General features: G+C 37.1%; 1 protein-coding gene across 18 annotated transcripts in view; it reads right to left on the bottom strand.

The window, feature by feature from the left end:
* ERC1 (ELKS/RAB6-interacting/CAST family member 1) overlaps positions 1-18,356 on the bottom strand; it is a 301,837-nt gene that overhangs the window by 185,302 nt on the left and 98,179 nt on the right. For all 18 annotated transcript variants that reach the window (XM_030040612.2, XM_041129573.1, XM_030040624.2 and 15 more), the window contains 2 exons: positions 1,975-2,112; positions 443-583 (listed from right to left, as the gene is read on the bottom strand). In XM_030040612.2, the coding sequence (XP_029896472.1) occupies positions 443-583; positions 1,975-2,112 (279 nt within the window). The remainder of the gene's footprint in view (positions 1-442; positions 584-1,974; positions 2,113-18,356) is intronic.

The following is an 18,356-nucleotide window of genomic DNA, read 5'->3' as shown; positions in this document are numbered from 1 at the left end:
ACCAACTCAATTATCAAAAGGGACTCTTCAGAGTCAAAGGAACTAGCTGTATTGTTTGCATAAAGGAATAAACATTATCTGCATGCTTTTGGCACCCACAGCTTTGATCAACCTCTGTCCTTTCCTCCCTGTATTTAGACAGGAACAAGCTTGTTCTCTGCCTTCAGCTGTTTATCAGCATAGCTCCAGTTAATGCTATCATTGACCATCAGTCATTCACTACTAATATGATTAACTGCTGCAAATAAGGGGACTTGAGTGCTATCCATGAAAAGGTGGTTCTGAAATATTTATGCTTTGAAAAATTCTCAGACAATATACTTCACTTGATAAACTTGTTTAAGGACCATTACTATAAAGGAACAATATTCTTCACCTCAAATATAACACATACATATGCAACAAACAATTCTAACACAACTGATTCATTCTGCTGGTCAACCTCTTTCTCTGTGAGATCTCCTTGCAAAATGCTGACTTTCTCTTTCAGGTCCTTAATGTCTTTTTTGTAGTTGTCGATCTCTTCCTGTTTTTCTCGTTCATCTCTGTCACGTTGCTCCTTTAGGCGCTCAATGGTCCTTTCCTGACAAAAGAAAGCACTCTGTGAAGAAAATCCCTCTTAGTCAGTTCAACTTCTGAGACTTCTTATCACAATGCTTCTTACACACTGTAGATGAGGAGGAGGAGGAGAAGTGTAGGGTATTGCCATTTTCTTTTCTTTACAGCTGTAAAACGGACCCTCAAGAAGGAGGAAACTTGGGAAATCTATGGATTCATTGCTAAGAAATACCAGGCATTCCGTATCTCTGAAAATTCTGTTACAATGCAACACAATTTATCTGGTTCTGATAATCAAAAATTAACCTAGACCAAGATACATTACATATTACTTCCTTACTTATTTAAACTTTATTTTTCCAACATGTAGAGTTAAGTCTGTGGTCCTTCAGAGAGGAAGCGTTGTAGTGCATATGTGACACCAGGATCGACATACAGTAAGAAAAGGCAACAAAACAACTTTTTGGTACACCAGGTATCAATGGAGCTTTGGTTATCTTAGAAGTTGAAGGTATGCAAGTGAATTCCCCAACCTCAGGCAAAACTTTACCACAGCTTTACCTTTATAGAATCTGACAGACTAAAGGAGCTGTAACCCCGGTTCCCTGGGAATCAAGAAGAAAATAATTCCAAATAGTTGCCCCACCAAAATGGAAGAGACAAGGCTGTTCCCTCAGTCATCTATCTCCCAAGAATTGGGCAAGCATGAAAAAAAAGTTAGTTATCAGGATAACTAGTTGTTTTGATTCAATATTGGCAACTAAAACTCCATTTCACACCCCAAAACTTTGAAAACAGATTTGTTATTAAAATATCTGAGCAAAGAAGATAAAATATTAGCTAGACTTAAAAAAAAAGAAAAGAAAAGAAAAGAAAAGAAAAAAGAAAAGAAAAGAAAAGGAAAAGAAAAAGAAAAAAAAAGGTCAAGAAGCAGCAGAATCCACAGCTGCAAGGTGAGGCACCCCACAACCGTACCAAAGACGCGGCCCGTAACGCGAGGGCGAGGCGAGATCGCCAGCGTCCTCCACGCAAAACGGCGGCAAGAGGCTAACGACCGGGGAGCAGCCGGCGGCTCAGCCCGAGCCGAGCCCGCGGCGCCGAAGCCGAGCCCGCCGCCGGCTCCCGGGGAGCGCGGCCCCGCCCGGCCCCGCTCCGCGCGTCCTGCAGCGCCCTCTAGCGAGGGACGCGCCGCGGCGGCAACCGCGCTCTCCGCGGCGGCAACCGCGCTCTCCGCGGCGGCAACCGCGCTCTCCGCGGCGGCAACCGCGCTCTCCGCAGCCCTCGGGGGCGGAGGAGGTCGCCGTGGCGCGGCGAGCGAGCGTCGGGTACACGCGGCCCCAGAAGCAAAGCCGGCTTTAGAGGGGTTAGGAGTAGAAGGACCTTTAGAAGGAAGGGGCTTAGGCTTCCCCTACTCACTTTTTCTGCAAGCGCTTCTTCCAGCGTGGTCAAGGCAGTGTCGGTGTTCGTGGTGTCAGCCTGCAAGGATTTCACGCGATCCTTTAAGCTGCTCATTTGCTTCTCCTTGTCTCTTAACTGTTCTTGAAGATTTTCAATCTTAAAGAGGAGGAGGAGGAGGAGGTTTTAAGACAACAGCAAGCAAAACCATCCAAAACCATCTTAGAAGTCTATTAAATGCTTAAAAATATTCTTAAAGCAAAGGAAGTAGGCAAGGGCCTAGTTCCTATAATCCTACATCAAAACATCAAGCCATGCAACCAAAACCATCCAATATTAACAAGGAATCAGTAACCTTTCTGATAATCAGGAAAGCATTCAAAGCAAGAAAGTCTAAATAATATTTACAAGAACACCATAAAGAAAGGGTATTATTCCTAATTTCCGAGGACGTTGGGTACTGTGTGACTGAAGGATGATCAATGTATTAACGGTATGAAAGGAAAAAAGCTGAGAAAAACACTACAGCATGTGTAAACCAAAAAAGGCACTTGATAACTAGAGAAGTTGTGAAGAAGTATTATTTTAAGTATTTCCTTTGGTACTGTCATATTCTTTACTGTACTGGCACGTTGCTTTTTCATCTCATGGTAGTTTGCTATATGACGGACTAACACAAAGCGCCATTCCCTGGATAGAAACTACATCAGTCTTCTTTTCTGCGGGTGTAGAATTTGATCAATTTATGAGTTCCAAATATATCTTTTGATGGACTGAGAAGACCTAATGCTAAACCCATTTTATACATACACACACATCACAAGAAACAGACACGTTAACATTATGGTTACCCACAGAAAACAAATTTATCAGCAAAGGATTAAACTGGGTACAGATTTCCGAGTTGCTTCCTTTTTGGTTTAGTTGCTGACAAGTTCTTCTTGCATCAGCAAACGTATATCATAAACTGGTGAATGACACGTGGCATGTAAGGTGCCTATCTCCAAAACACCTGTAACAAGATACTCTTCCAAAGACATTTGTAAGAAATAATGTAACCAGACAACCCCAAAGGCTATCTAGTCCAGTTATTTAGTAAACTAAATGAAAGCATTAGCTAGCCTTTTTGCTTCACCTGTCCAACAGCAGTTAGCAGCTCCTCGGTTAGTGGAAATACAGCAACTATCCCCAGGTTTTACTCTTCAACCCTGCAAAAACTGAGCTGCTGTGATTACAGAGCAAATGGCTATTTCGGCACATCCACTACTACTTTGCTATCTCTATTAAAATTACATCTGGAACGTAGGTTTAGAAAATGGTCTAGATCCGTAATGATAAATGTAAAAGATTTTGCAGGAGGGATGAACATCTAGTTACAAATAATGGTAGATGCGTTACAAGTGGAAGCTAGGAGGAAGAACAACCTACTTCAAGGAAACCCTTGCTAATGTTCCCCTGTAACCCCTAGTCACAGAAGGAGTCTTCTGGTGTAAGATTCTTCACACCAGTTTTTTTTGTTTCTCTTATGCAAGCACATGTAAACTTACGATCCAGCTTGGTACACAATCTATGTATTACTGACAGCAGAAGAACTATGTAAGTGTTTGTATTGTTGTTTAAAGAATTGACTGAAATCAGTTTTGATTTATCTTTGGCATTAATTTGTATTAGAAAAAAGTATTAGGCCTCCAAGTTATGTGTAAAATCTAAATTTGGGCACAACACAAATGACACTACAAAACAGTTTTAAAGAGCACCAAAAAGCCATAACTGGTGATATATCACGTGAGTCACAAATAACTGTAAGAACTGAAAAATCCTTTTTCATACACTCGTATCTATTATTTAATGCCTTATTAGCATACGCTTGTAGCCCATGGAGCTTCCGAAAGAACCCTACTATTTCCGACTGAAAAGTTCTCCTAGCACCCACATGTACAGCTACCAAGGAGGTAACATCCCCAAGAGTAGCCTACGTGGCTGCTTTTGACCTTACGAGCTTTCAGTGTCATCAGCTGTCTAGACAGGCTGGCTGTTTAGACAGCCAACCATGAAAATATACTACAAAGAAGGCTGAGCTATTCTTAGACTCGTGTTTACTTCTGGAGGCAAAACACTCTCGCAAAGGCTCCAACTGGCTGAAGAGGGGATAGTGCAGTGACTCTGCTGTGAGCAAACCACACACAAGAGACAGCTAAATAATTCAGCTTCAGCATATATTAGGATGCTTGCCAAGGCAGCACAAGCATTTACACAAGCACAGCATGCATTTTCATGTTTCAATAACACTGTTTACTGTGACCAGAGTAAGGCGACAGCTGTACAACAGTACTGTATGACTGCTGCATCTTCCCATTGCAACTGCACTCTCCATTATACAAAAAAATAATAATGTAATGTGTAGAAAGTGTGAACCTGTCTATTCTTTCAGTCTACATGAATACTTTCCAGTCTACATGCATATCATTCATTACTCCGGACTGAAAAGTGGTTTTCGTTATCATCCGGGGAACAGCATGTACACTGAAATGTTCTAAGTCATACTAGTATCTAGGCACTACCTAAAAAACCCACTCTATGTACAACTGTACCTTTTGCAGGGTCAGATAATTGATAGTCCCCAAAGAAGGACGTGAGCCTTAACCTACAGAAAACTGGAACTGGCACAATGTAGCAAAACTGAAACATTTGTATAATAATAGATGCAAAATTTCCTTATGAAATCACAATCAACAATAAAAAAATTGCCTTTATTCCATTTTTCTCCCAAGCCTGCACTATTGTAACAAATAATAACTAAACTATAGGTTCTCCAAAATGATATAATCTGAAGAAGAAAGCAAAGAATAGCCTTCACTTTGCCCATATAGTTAATTAATGAAGAATTTTGCTCTTATGTCCTTGCAAGTAGTTTGAAATCCTTTTAAAAAAATACATAATATGTGATATTTGTTTTACCATCCCTTTTTCCTACCCAAACAACAACAACAAAATGTAATTCTGAACAAATTCTCAAATAACTGATCAAAATAAAACAGATAACCAAAATAGGGTCTTTCTTTTCTCCTCAACAAAAGATGAAATCAACCATAAATGGAATCTCCAAGCCCTCTGGAAAGCATAAAGGGACAAGGATTGAACCAGCACTGTTTAGTTTTGAAATATTCAGAAGATGACAAATCTCCTCTGAAATGTTCTACAAACCTAAGGAATATATATATTACTGTACCATCTTTCTAAAAAGGAAAAATAAAAAAAATATACTATTATTAGATTATTAGTAATCGTTATTCTTGCCATTTATACTTAATTTGTAGGGTAAAGACAGCAATCTATGGATAACTTAGTAACACTAAGCTTACTGCAAAGGTACACGTACATACACTGGAATCATCTGCTCTGCATACCAATTTCCTCATCAATAATGATTTACTGAAATCTTTTTTTCCAACAGTACCCGTTGTCAGGCACTATCATGTATCAACCTAGGTGATTTAGTCCTAGTTGTGTAGAACTAATTATTTTGCCTTCCAGCACTGAAGCACAAGAGCAGAGGCAAGAGAATTTTCCTCTGGCATTCTGTTCCAAAGGCAAAGAAGCATTCTACTTTTTGCAAATTCCAATCTCACTGAAAAACCCAAGAAAATGCAAATTAAAAACAGCCCAAGGATTTAAATGAGATGCATCTAGTTTAATACCCATCTAGGCCACTAGATTCCCAAATTCCTCTAGATAAGAGGTTATTAGTAAATCCTTAGTTGATACTTCAACCAAGAAATCCTTCTGTAGAACCATCATCATCCCTAGGGTATGTGGAAATCGAACACTTGGAAAACAATTTCTATTGTACCAGTGACTTCCTAATTAGAATAAATTAAGGGAGTTTGTGAACTGGTCGTTCAATCTCTTTTTTCCCCTCCACCCTGTTATTGGAAAACAATGTTTTTTTCCTCCTTCAACATATTTATTTTTAATCAAAGATTGACACTATGTAATGATAACTTTTTTCATCACCTGGGTTTTAACAGAATTAACTGCATTTATGTTTCATTTCCCACTTTCAATTTTCTTCTTGCTACTCTGTTTGACTTGTAAAAGGAATAAAGTGGTAAAAGAAAAAAATTCAAAGTGGTAAAAGCCCTTTAACTTAGTTCATTCTTTGACAATAACAGAGAAGTGAAATAATCCTTTTAGAAATATAAAGATCCAATAATGTTTGGAAATATTTTAAAAATGCAAAATGTCTATTTTAAATTCAAAATATTTTTCAACTTGAGAAATTTAATTGCATATTCCACTGTTTGTGTGTATCTCCAATATGTGGTAACTAGCTATATTACTTGCAGACAAATCTTTCACTGTACTTTTTTCTAAAAAGAGGTGAAAATGCCTTTGCTTATACTCTGCACTTGACTTCCCCAGTGCAGCTCCGCAGAGATTGTTTTGATCGGTAACATGACGTCTTCATCATAATATACACTGAATATACAGAAGGTTTTCTGTTCTATTCCTGTGGCATAGCCATCCTAATAAACAAAAACTTCACATAAGCTGTGAGCTTTCCAAACAGTTCTTCCTTGGTTTTGTAAAGACACTATGGGTCATGTCAGCTCCAGGGTCAACGACTACAAGGAGATGACGGATTCTCACCAATCATACGCAGAGGTGATTCTCTCCGTGTCAGGAATATTAACGTGAGGACAAAAAAAGCTATGGTGGAAGAGAGCATGGGCGAGTAAGCAGGTATGTGATGACAGAACTCTGTCTAGTTGGAGACGTGCCACTCCCTTCAATGTAAGAATACTATAAATAAAAAATCATGATAAAAATTTGAAAGCCTGCAGTCATTCTTGATTTTGCTAGAATCCCACAGTATTTGAGAGGCTGAGAAAGGTGGACTTGCATCAAAATCAGGATGAGAACATAACAGTTGCAATAGACATGATCACATTGTTGTATCTGACATAATAAAAAAATTGTTGCTTCAGAAGAAGGGATAAGATGTTTACTCTAGAAAATTGAGATGGATTTGAATTAAAGAAATTTTGTAACTAAAATGTATTAATGAGACATCACCTTAAGCTCTCAGAGACTGCTCAAGAAAGCTATACTACTGGATTTGTAAATATTACTGTGTTTCTGAAAATCATTTTTTGGAGACCATAATGAAAGCCTATAAGCAGATACTAATGGTCCATTTTATAAGATTAAGCTCCATTTTTATAAGTGTCACACTGAAAACCTCATCATTATAACTGTCTTTCTATTGCAGATCTTGCAAAAGTACCACTACAACAGTCCCACATGAATTGGAAACATCTACGTTTAGTTTAGCATTAACAAATTCCTGGAAGGGGGGAAGTATAGCTCACCACTGCATGGATGGAAGCAAAATTTGATCTTTTGTATTTGTGTTGGCTCCATTTGAATCTCCAATATAAGGTGTTGCTTTTAAAGTCCGCAGTGAAATAAGGTCTGTCACATGAGTGAATATCATTCATATTACTGTATTGAATCAGACTGAAAGTAATGTTCTTGCTATTAATTTTAATGGTTAAATTCCCATGACTAGCAACAACGTGCTGAAGCTGAATGAATGCTGAAGCTTGTTGTGAGGGTGAGATTTTTAATTTGTTTTGAAGTTCAGGATAGATCAAAACAATTTCCCTTTTTTCAGTAACATTTTGGCAAACACAAGTCAGAGTTCCTTCCAAAGTTCAGCTGCATTCAGTATGCTCTTTTTACTTTATGATCCAACCAATTGATATAAATATGCTTAAACTGTTGTCAAGTTATATTCAGAGATTCTTATTCTTGAATCATCACACTAAAAATCATCTTCAAGTAGTTTGCATATCAGTTAATTTCGTAAAGATTGTTAAGCATAAAGTAAACTAAAGACACTATGAAATGCAAGATACCAGTCGTGGTCTCTCGCTCTCTCTTCTTAAAGAACTTTAAATTCTGGAGTACCATTAAACACTTTAGTGTAGAGATGGCAAACTGCTAAGTGGTAAACATTTGTTCAGTTTACATTAATTTTGCTACCCAGTGAAGACAGGATTAATTTTTATTTTGCCTCCCAAGAAAGTTTTCTTCTTTTTACTGCTGCTCTACTTCAGTGCTTATCTGGAACATTACCATCTTTGCAACATCACACTGGAATATCATTGTGCACTTCGGAAATGCCCTGATGTTGCTGAACTTAACATAGTGGGATTCTGTAACACCTTGAACAGGTATGGAGAATCTTACACCAGGAGATTCCTCCAGTGGCCATGGGCTACAGAGGAACATACAGTTGGCTTAAGAAAGAGAATAAGGCTAGGGGGGTGGGGAGAGCATGGAGAAGGACAGGACAAAAGAGAATTTGAGATGGGAAAACTCCAGCATAGTGGTACGTCTTACACAGTCATCCTTATCTACTGCTACTCAGGTCCAGTTAAAATTCAGAACAGCTCCCATAAAAAAAAAAAACAACCAAAAAAACCACAAACAAAAAAACCAAACAAAAAAACCCAAAGTTGCTTGCTTTTTCAGAAGATAAAATCTTTTTGTCATTTTTACTCTCATCATCTCCAATCTGTAGAAGTCCTTTGAAATTAGCATGAAGTTCTACAGTGTTTAGTTTTACAAATAAAGCATTTTGTTGCTATGCAGCTTAGAAAGCACAAAGAAATTATTTTTGTTATTTCTACTTAAAATAAAACCTTACTTGTCAAATAAATGTATGGGCCACAAACAGGCACATTGCTACTGCTTTAAAAGGAAGAAACTTGCACACAGAGAAAACAAAGCTTAAAAAAAAATAATCTAGGAATTGCAGGACACCTAATGCAATTGATGCTTTATTCTTGACCTAACTTTGTACACGCACTTACGCAATAATGTTGACTTGAGAAAAGAATAGTATGCAGGAAGAAGTGCTGCTACAACAAAAATTGACTTAACTTGTATAGACAGTTAATTATTTTGTACCATTGGTGAAGAAGCAACAAACAATTGACACTGACCTAAAATACTATTCTCTTTCCAGTGCTCTTTCATACAAAGGTGCTTTGCAAGTAGATTTATATCGGCCAGAAAAATAGTTCATCTATGTTTACATAAATAATCTCTAAGGACATTTATTTCCATCCCTTTGTTTCCTTTTGTCCTCCTTTCTTTTGCATACCTAATCATCCCCTGGTAGCACCAGTTTGCTGACAGATCACTGCAAAGTAGAACTAACAGGAACAGTCACCATAAACTGAATTGTAATTACAGTATCTTCCAAATAGTAAAGAATTTTTTCTGTACTGTCATATTCCCTATAACAAACAGTATTTAAACCAGATGTTTCAAATCATATTCTGAGAATATTACTATCAATGTTTGCAATCCTTCTGTCCTGCTAGTAAATAGCTTGAATTTCCTTCAAACCTTCTAACACAATCCTATCGCTAAAGTTTGCTATTTCTGAAAACTGATACTGAGAGCCATTTTCCTTGCAAGCTTCTAAGGAGACTCCAGCATAATTCAAGTCAGAAAAAAAAAAAAAAAAAAAAAAAAAAAAATTAGGACCACAAGAGTGAAGACTGATTTTTGAGTTGGTAAATGACCTGAAATTCACATTTTCAGGGGAGCCAATGTATAAGTTCTTAAGCATTGTCTCAGTTCCAAAGCATTTGCCTAGAAAAAATTACGCATTAGCAATGACTCACATCCTTAAACAGCTGTAAAACAGTTAAATTTAGTTAAGAAACTGCTTCATTCTGAGGAGGTTCAATAATATCAATAGCCTAACCTAGTCAAAAGCGGAGTCTTTGAATTGTAAAATCCTATCACGGACAGTGGCCAATACAAGAGAGGGTTTTGAATTGAGGGGTGCAGGGGGAGGCACTCTTTCCAACCCACAGATATTGGCTATATCTTAAAGCATACAGGTTTTAATGTGAATGGACAATACTTTATGTAAAATGCAATTAAATAAAAAAGTATAAAAGCTGGTTATAAGATATTTGTTTTGGCAATATGTGAGCCAGTTGGCTAAGTCCATATGGTTAGTTACACAATCCATAAAAACATCTCTATCACTGGTTTGTCTTAAAACTTCACTGGGTGACCCCTTAATTTTGCTGGTATTCATCAGGTAAGAGAATGTATCCATTACCCACCAACAACAAGATTTCAACCTGGGTTGTTCATTAAGACAATTTGTTGGTTTCAACTTGAGTGCAATACTTTCATTCACCCAAGTAATTCAAAACAGAACACTGCTATCATAAATAGCAAAACAAATTCATTTAGACTCTGCTTCTCCTCTTCAAGGAAACATTAAGTTTATATATTAGTCATTTATTTCATATATGTTAAAATGTCACTTATACTGAGAACTATAACTGAAATCATCTGATAATTTATTTCATAGTCTAATTATGGATAACATCCATTTTGTTGAAATCCTGGCCTAATCATGCAGAATAACATCATGCTAATTCTACTTTCAGCTGTGTTCTGACATTATGAAGCAATCTCTGTGACTTTGCTTTCTACAGTTTTACTCCTAAGACCTACCAAATACAAATGGATTTAAAAACCCCACTATTTTGGGGACATTTGCTCACTCCCGTTTGAAATCCCAGAAAAGACTTTGCCAATAAATGTGCACAGATTTGATTTAGGAAAGTTCATTACAGAAAAAATACAAATACTGTAATTTGGAATATTTTCATACTAATGGTTCCCAAACGTTCAAAATAAGGAAAACCAAAACTACTTCGTTGTGGAAGGCTAACAAAACAGGGGGAAAAATTGGAACCAGTAAATGTCACCTTAGATCTGATACTCTGTTTTGTAAGAAGCAGAATAAAACTAAGTTGTTATGACATTGCTTTTAGAAAAGCTCAAGCTCACAAGGTTATATAATATAACTTTTAAAAACTATCAAGTGAAAAACTTACTACATTATGAATTAATCTTCTTTACTTGGATAAACAAGTACAGTGTTTCACTGATTATTATTATGAAACAAACACTTTTCATTCTATGGCAACTTGATCTCATATACTCAGGAATACTGATGCTATTTTCCTGACTTGCTTTAGATTTTGATTTTGGTTCTACACAGAGTGAGGATACTATAACTACTGACACATCCCTGCTTAGATACATACACAGTACAGTGCTACATATCACACTCTCACTACAGAAAAAAGCGTGACGAGAAAAACACATAAAGGAAAGGCTTAACTCATCACAGCACTGAGATAACCAAGAATGGAAATCAGGGAGCAGAAAAGACCAAACATTGAGGTAGACCAATGGATACAATGGGAACACGGGATTTAATGTTGACTATAAAGGAAATCCTCACAGCAAACTAGACTCCATTTACATTATCATTTAGAATCACTCAAGCAGAAGGCTGTACAACTTGAACAAAGATTTTAAATGAGATTTGGATTCAGACACTGAATTACTTTGTCCAAATCACTGATTTTTTAAAATGATCAAAGAAATACTGTAAGGTAAATCTGCCCTAAACCAGAGGGGGGAGCTCAGGAAAGGAAGGATGCTTCTAATCCCAGTGTAAAACATGCCCAGTCAACTGTGATTGTCTCATTTCACTCCCCTAGAAAGCATATGGCATGATGAATAGGAAGGGATTAGGAAGTCATACTGTAAATACTAAACACAAGAGAGAGAGAGTGTGTGTGTATTCTTCAGAATTTAGCTATCAATGCACTTACAGAATTACTTCAGAACACAGTGATAGGTGACAAAATATCAAACTTTTAAATAAAATTCTTTCATGGTCCGGACTTAAAAAAGAAAAAAAAAAAGAATGTAAGAACCCAATATATTAAATTAGTACAATCATTTGGTTATATTCTTTCCCATTTCCACAGACTGCTTTAGGAAAATCAACGCTCCAATCTCTACTGAAAATAAAGGCTGGAAGGGACAGAGAGTGGTCCTCTTTATCCGGAAGTTCTGTGTTTAAAACTGTCCTCCACCCATCTTTGCCGGAAGGATGGAAGCCCTTCATCATGCAGAGGAGCATCCTAATTATCAAACCCATGCTACTCTGGGACAAGGTCATCTTAGTTTCTCCTGGTGACACTACTCCATACTGACCAGTTCTCTGATCCTTTGGATAAGTGGAATCACAGGCTTGAAAGCTATTCATATACTTGTGCCTTATGACATTCCTAATGACTGTATAAATATCATGCAAAGACTCAGCCTAGAAGACTGTCTAGCCTATTGGATTCAAAATTCACTCTTGAATCCAGGAAATTATTGATTTAAACTGAAAATTACTCCTTCCTTGTTCTAGTGAAGATCCCTTAGTAGGCTAACACAATCACTAATGTCTGTTCCAGACACAGCTCAGACAATCCCCCTGGGGGCAGAAAACGCCTGGTGACCAAAGCATTGGAAATTAAGTTTTGCAACCCAGAGAGCAATGAAAAGCCGTTTGAGGAAGACTGATGTAAGCAACCTCAAAAATGGCATACGCCCTTGCTTTTCCTGCCTCTTCAATCATGGGGAACTTTGTATTTGTCTAGTATGACAGTGAATACACCAACAAAGCTTATTAGCTTTATCTTGCCAGAAAAACTACACGTTTAATTTATAATGAAGCCTAGAGGCCCCACAGTTGGCTGTTTTCCCAGATCCCTTCAAGAAACCAGAATTTGTCAGTCCCGCTACCTATGAGTAATGTTCCGTCTTGCCAATCGAGGTTATCTCAAGGCACAAGAAGGACATAATATTAAAATGACTGCCCCTCTTTGAGGGATACTAAAAAAAAAAAAAAAAAAAAAAAAAAAAAATTCCTTCCATATATGACAGATTTGCTGAATTGTGGTTTCAGTTTTCTGGAACACTGGAGCACAGATAATACCAGAAGCTCCAGTGGAGTTTTCTTGTAACTTCACAATTGCTATCAGTCTTGTGTGACACTATTACAGCAATGTGTATTACTTTAAAAATCTACATTAGCCAGCTACAATAGCTGAACTACAGAACCAACTAACACTGTTAACCTTACAGTCCCATTTTCCTTCTTTGTTTGAGCCTACTTATCTAAAAGGAGGAGTGGATATCATTTCTTCAGGAGAAAAAAAATAAAAATCAAGTACTTTAGTTACTAAAGGCAACAGGCAAGATTCTTTAATAATATCAATATGAATTGAGAGAATGTTCCTTACATTATTAGATCTCAAAATAAGAAACTGGCTCGCTATCTTTTGCACATATCAAAACAATATTTGATTTTTTAAAAAGAATATTACTATACATCTGGGAATATAGGTACACATGCTACATATGATCCAGATGTTTTTATTTTTATTGTGGTATCACAAAATGCTTCAAGCAAAAGAGGGGGTTATATGAAAATAAAGCCACATATTCTCCATTTACAAATTCTGATTTATAATACAGGCAGGCATAAAAATTTATTCTGAATGCAGTAGGTTCCTCTAATATAGGTGCTGCATTGGTAGCCATGACTGTGCACTAAAAATTACTGTATTTTGTGTAAAAGCATTTTTTCAAATTTAACTTATGCCTTCTCCACTAGTTTCAATGTCCCACATAATTTACTAACCAATCTTCAAGTGCATGTTAGGCACCTATGAGTAAATTCACTCACAGATTTCAGTGCTCTGAAGTTTAATAAAAGTGATTCATATGCAACCCTATTCAAAAGCTGTCTGGACATAGTCCTAGGCAACTGACTCTGGGTAGCCCTGCTTGAGCATTGGACAAGATGACCTCCAGAGATCTCTTCCAACCTCAACCATTACCAGATTCTGTGAAGACAATTTGCCATAAAACTATAAATGCACTGACCAAAGACTCTTAGGAATAGAAAGTCTCATGCTTCCTCTATTGATGTTCAATGCATCTTGCAATGTTCTTCAGCAGTAGAAGTCTGTGCTTAGGACAACTATACTAAGTCTCTGACTTCTGGTTTAATGACATAAAGTGATTCAAACTCTTCACTGTATTGCCAAGAATGCCCAGGAGGCATTTTATTGTTTTCAATAACCAAGTATGAAGTATCCAACAGACAAAAGGGAACTTCACCAATTAATACAAGTGATCATGTACTGTTTACTATAACCTAAACAAGATACCTGTTACTATAGGCTATGAACTTACTGGTGAGGACCATAACAGCACCCAACTTAGAGCCGTGAAATGTGTGTACCTTTGGAAACCAAAAGCCCTTAAAATGAGAACACTGGAGTGCGCTTCAAGCTACGGGGCATCTGCCATGACTGATCTGGATTAGGCAAGAAGATCAAAAGTATATTCCTTGGGTCAGTCCCTGGAGAACACACTGTCACCTCTACCAGCACTTGTAAAATATGGACTATCTGCCATTGAAAATACTGTCTGAAGCTAAGCTTGTGGACCTTTTAGGACCCATATTGCAAATCAGAAAAAATGTATGTTGTTATATGGCTCAGGAAGAATCAAAAAAGATCAAATCTCATGAGCTAAACCCTCTCCTGAGAGGGAAGGGATCTTACTGACACTGAACCTGAAGCTGCTGTAATAAACTTTAAGATCTGTATGGTAATCAGTCACCTTTAAAACTAAACTGCAAGGAGCTGAAAAATGGTATGAAGAAACTGAGGTATTCCCCTGCCCTAATAGTGTCTTATTAGTTGAACATTCACAGAAGAAAAAAAAGACACACTGTGCCATCTAAGCTGGGCTGCAATTGCTCTAAAAAGTCTCAATGGATTCTCAGAGAAGTGGAAAGTCAAAACGGAAGGGTAAGGATCCAATTTTCAAAGTGGTCATGGCTCACTGTAAAATGAAAATAAATTCTGTGTTGTGTCCTCATTTCCCATGTGGAAATTAAACAACTAGTCTCCATCCTGAATGGCAGAAATGAAAAAAATCTCCCAGGACAATTATGTTGAATTTGAACTCACATAATGAAGCCTCTCCAGTCTTCTTTGGCACTTTCATTGCTACCACAAGATTTTACCTAGTGGTATTTTGATAGAGATGAAGGATTAAAAGCTTGTCTAATTTTTTCTGTTATTACTCTAACTGAAGATAATACCCCTATCTAAAAATCCCATCTCACATGATAAAGCAATTCTGAGAGGATATTCCTGAAAAGAGAAGGGTCTGTAGCATCTTGGAGACACAGAGTAACAAATTGAACAGAACAGCTTCTGGAAATTTCTAAAAGCCACAATTTTCAACTTTGTTGTTATGTTCAGTGGTAGTTAGCAAGCCTATAACACAAAGGCTTGAATGAAAGGAAAAGCAGCAGCAGAAGAGGTCTGATATCCCTTCAGGGACACAGAGGGACAAGTCCCCCATGACCCTCCAGGACACATCTTTGAGGTCACGTCTGTCAGTTTTAATAAAGAAGCTGGCACAAGCCTGGGGATGTTAGGTCTTTTTTGTGGTCTTTGAAATGTCTGAACTGGGTTTGGAACCAGTTCAGTGGCATGCCTTGAGACCTGGAGTAAAAGGAGCAAAGTAGGGCTTTTTCTGAGAGAGAGAGAGTTATTTACAGAAATATTCTTGTATTTGTACTGCTTGTTAAGCAACAGAGTTCCTGAAGAAAAGTGGCTATTTCATCAGTCCTAGCTCAGCAGAAAGCCCAGCATATCTTCCTTCTGCAGAAGGTGGGCTGATGAGCAAACTAATATGTATGGTGCTCCTCCTTACATGTTCATAATCGAGCACATAAAAAGCAGAGAATAAGCTTGCCCACAGGTATATTACAGAGGCGAAAAATTATCCAGTCTTAAGGCAGCACATGCTCACCCACTTTGTAAATGTACACATGGACCATCTTTGTTGGGACAGTCTTTCTTTGCTCTTTTCTGTATAGTTTGCACAAACAGAGACTCAGACACATGCTGCAGGTTTGAATGGGCCATCGCCTACAGTGGATTTTTAAGCACTAAATGTCATCATAGAGAGTCTCAAAGGGATATCTAAAAGTCCATCCCACATTTTATTAATTCTTAAAAACCCATATATTCATTCATCTGGTAGGCAAGTTCAAGGTCACACCAGGGAAGATGAAAACTACCATAAACTGAATTAAATGTTTGAAAATGCAGTTCCTTCTCTGTGCTCTCTTGTCTCTTCAAGGTTGGAGCAGAAGAGCTGCCTGAGGAGGTAAATCTACTTCACATATGAAGGAACAGAAAGAAAATAATCTTTAAAGTACAAACACTGAACTTTAAAAGTTATGAATACTAAACCAACACTGTTCTTGTAGTAACTATGATCACTACTGATTTTAAACAACTGAGTTATAAATTCCATTTGCAGTCCCTCTCTCCTGCCATACAGTATTTCTTATCATTAAGCATAAGATATTTATTTTGATTTCTAACCTTTTTGAAAAGCAGGGGGTATTTATTTCCTCTGGAGAAAGGCAATGCTTCTTATCCAAAAGAGCAGGAAAATTGCATTTGGAGTCTTCCTGAATACTAGCTAAACAAAGTCAGCACAGCCACACAAAAAACCAACCAACGAAACAAAAAAAACCCCAACAAAAACCCCAACCAACACCTCCGTTCTTCCTTTACTTTATCACAGGTCAATTACCACATGTGCATGGGGAGCTGCCAAAAAACACTGCTATGTTCAGACACTAAAAAATTGCATTTTATTTGCCTGCAGCTGCATTTCACAATGAAGGGAGTGTTAACCCCCCCTCCAAAGACAAAATATGACCTCCCCCAAAGCAAGGGTGATCAATTCACTGCTTTTTTCTTTCTTTCAGGGTAACTGTTACTTACCTTTTGTCCCAAATGCTATTTTTCTAAAATGCTTTGATTGCAAAGTATTGATTTTTTTTTTTTTTTTCTATTCCTTTTCATCCTGGTCTACCAGCACAGAGAGACAGATGTGGCAAAGAGAATAATGAAGCATAATTTAATGTTTTTCAGGTTCTGGTTTCAAATTTGCCCAGCATGGTCCCTGTTTTATTTTCTGACATTCTCAGCCTTGCCTGGAGTTCTAACAACTTAAAATGAGATTTTATGCAAGAGTTATTTTCAATGAAATGAGGAAAAAAAAAAAGTCCTGAAGCTCTATCTATAAAACAGTTTTTGCATCAAATTTTCAGACATAAAGCTAAAACTCATTTCTGTAGTCTCCAAATCTCTAGCATTTGCCCTATTTCTATTGTCTCAAATAAAGGTGCTACCAAGCAGCATTCCTGTAGGAGCTTAGAACTAGCAGGATTCCAGAATTTAAAATGTGAAGCTTGTGGTTTCCTCAGCACCTGGAAAATGTATTTTCGTACCTACTGTATATCAGTAGTGATGCCAATTGTCATATTAATTTTTCAGATCTTTGTTGCTCATAATCTTCTTCTGTGTCTTTTATTTGATCTCGAATCGGCCAATAAACTTTCATGAGTTTCTTCACCTGTATTTTAGAATGACCAGAAAGTACACTTTCTAGTTCACCACCTTTAATCAATACAACAATGATATTAATAGTTCATAAAACAAACTATGCTGTGGCCTGCATCAATGAATCCAAACAGAGACCCAACAGTAAAGGGTGCATTTTAAATAGTTTTTGTTTCAACAACAGAAAGTGCAGAAATTTAGTATAGCACAGTTTTGGGCACCACACCAAACAATTTATTGTGTAATCACTTATTCTGGTGACACTGACATCTAAAACAGTCACAAAAATTAAAAGAAATTATGAACAGAAGTCCAAATGCCCAGCATACCCATATATCATTTGGTTATAGCTATATTACTAGTCAAGACAATCTCTCTCCTCTCTACTTTTTACTTACAAAAAAAAAGTAAACAACTTCTCCTAAATGGGTAAGTTATGCAAGTTAATGATTTTTCAGTGAATTCTTCTCTTTTCAACATCTTTATGATTTTAGCTTTTGTTACAAATTTTCTTTTTACCTAACATTAAAAAAACCCTAGTGTTCAAAATTCAGTTCTTTAGAGTACTCACTTCAAAAATATCCTCAAATCTGAGTATATGCTGAGGGAAGAGTACTTGGTAAAAACTGATTGAATAGTATCTACTAATCCAATTCTTAATTTGGTTAAATTCCTTCAACATGCCAACAACTGTACCCTGTACCTCCTCACAACTGCGAGCAGCAGTTAAATGCTGCTGCTGCTTCCAAATATCCATAGAAAAATATTTCTTAATGCTACACCAGAGGAAAAGCTTTTTTCATACCACGTCTTTCATAGTCTTTCACTGTATTCAATTAAAATGCCCAAATACCACTTAAATCATGTTGATAAACTTAAACCAAGCATTTAATATCAGATAACTAAGCGAGTTAAAAAAAAAAAAAAATATATATATATATACACACTATCTATGACCTCTGACGATACTTTAAACTGTACCATCCAGATCTTCAATTA

Source organism: Aquila chrysaetos, chromosome 17 (genome assembly GCF_900496995.4).
Source record: "Aquila chrysaetos chrysaetos chromosome 17, bAquChr1.4, whole genome shotgun sequence".
In the NCBI taxonomy this organism is placed as follows: domain Eukaryota; kingdom Metazoa; phylum Chordata; class Aves; order Accipitriformes; family Accipitridae; genus Aquila; species Aquila chrysaetos.
Note: the sequence above shows the minus strand (reverse complement) of the source record. Positions and strands in the feature narration are given on the sequence as shown.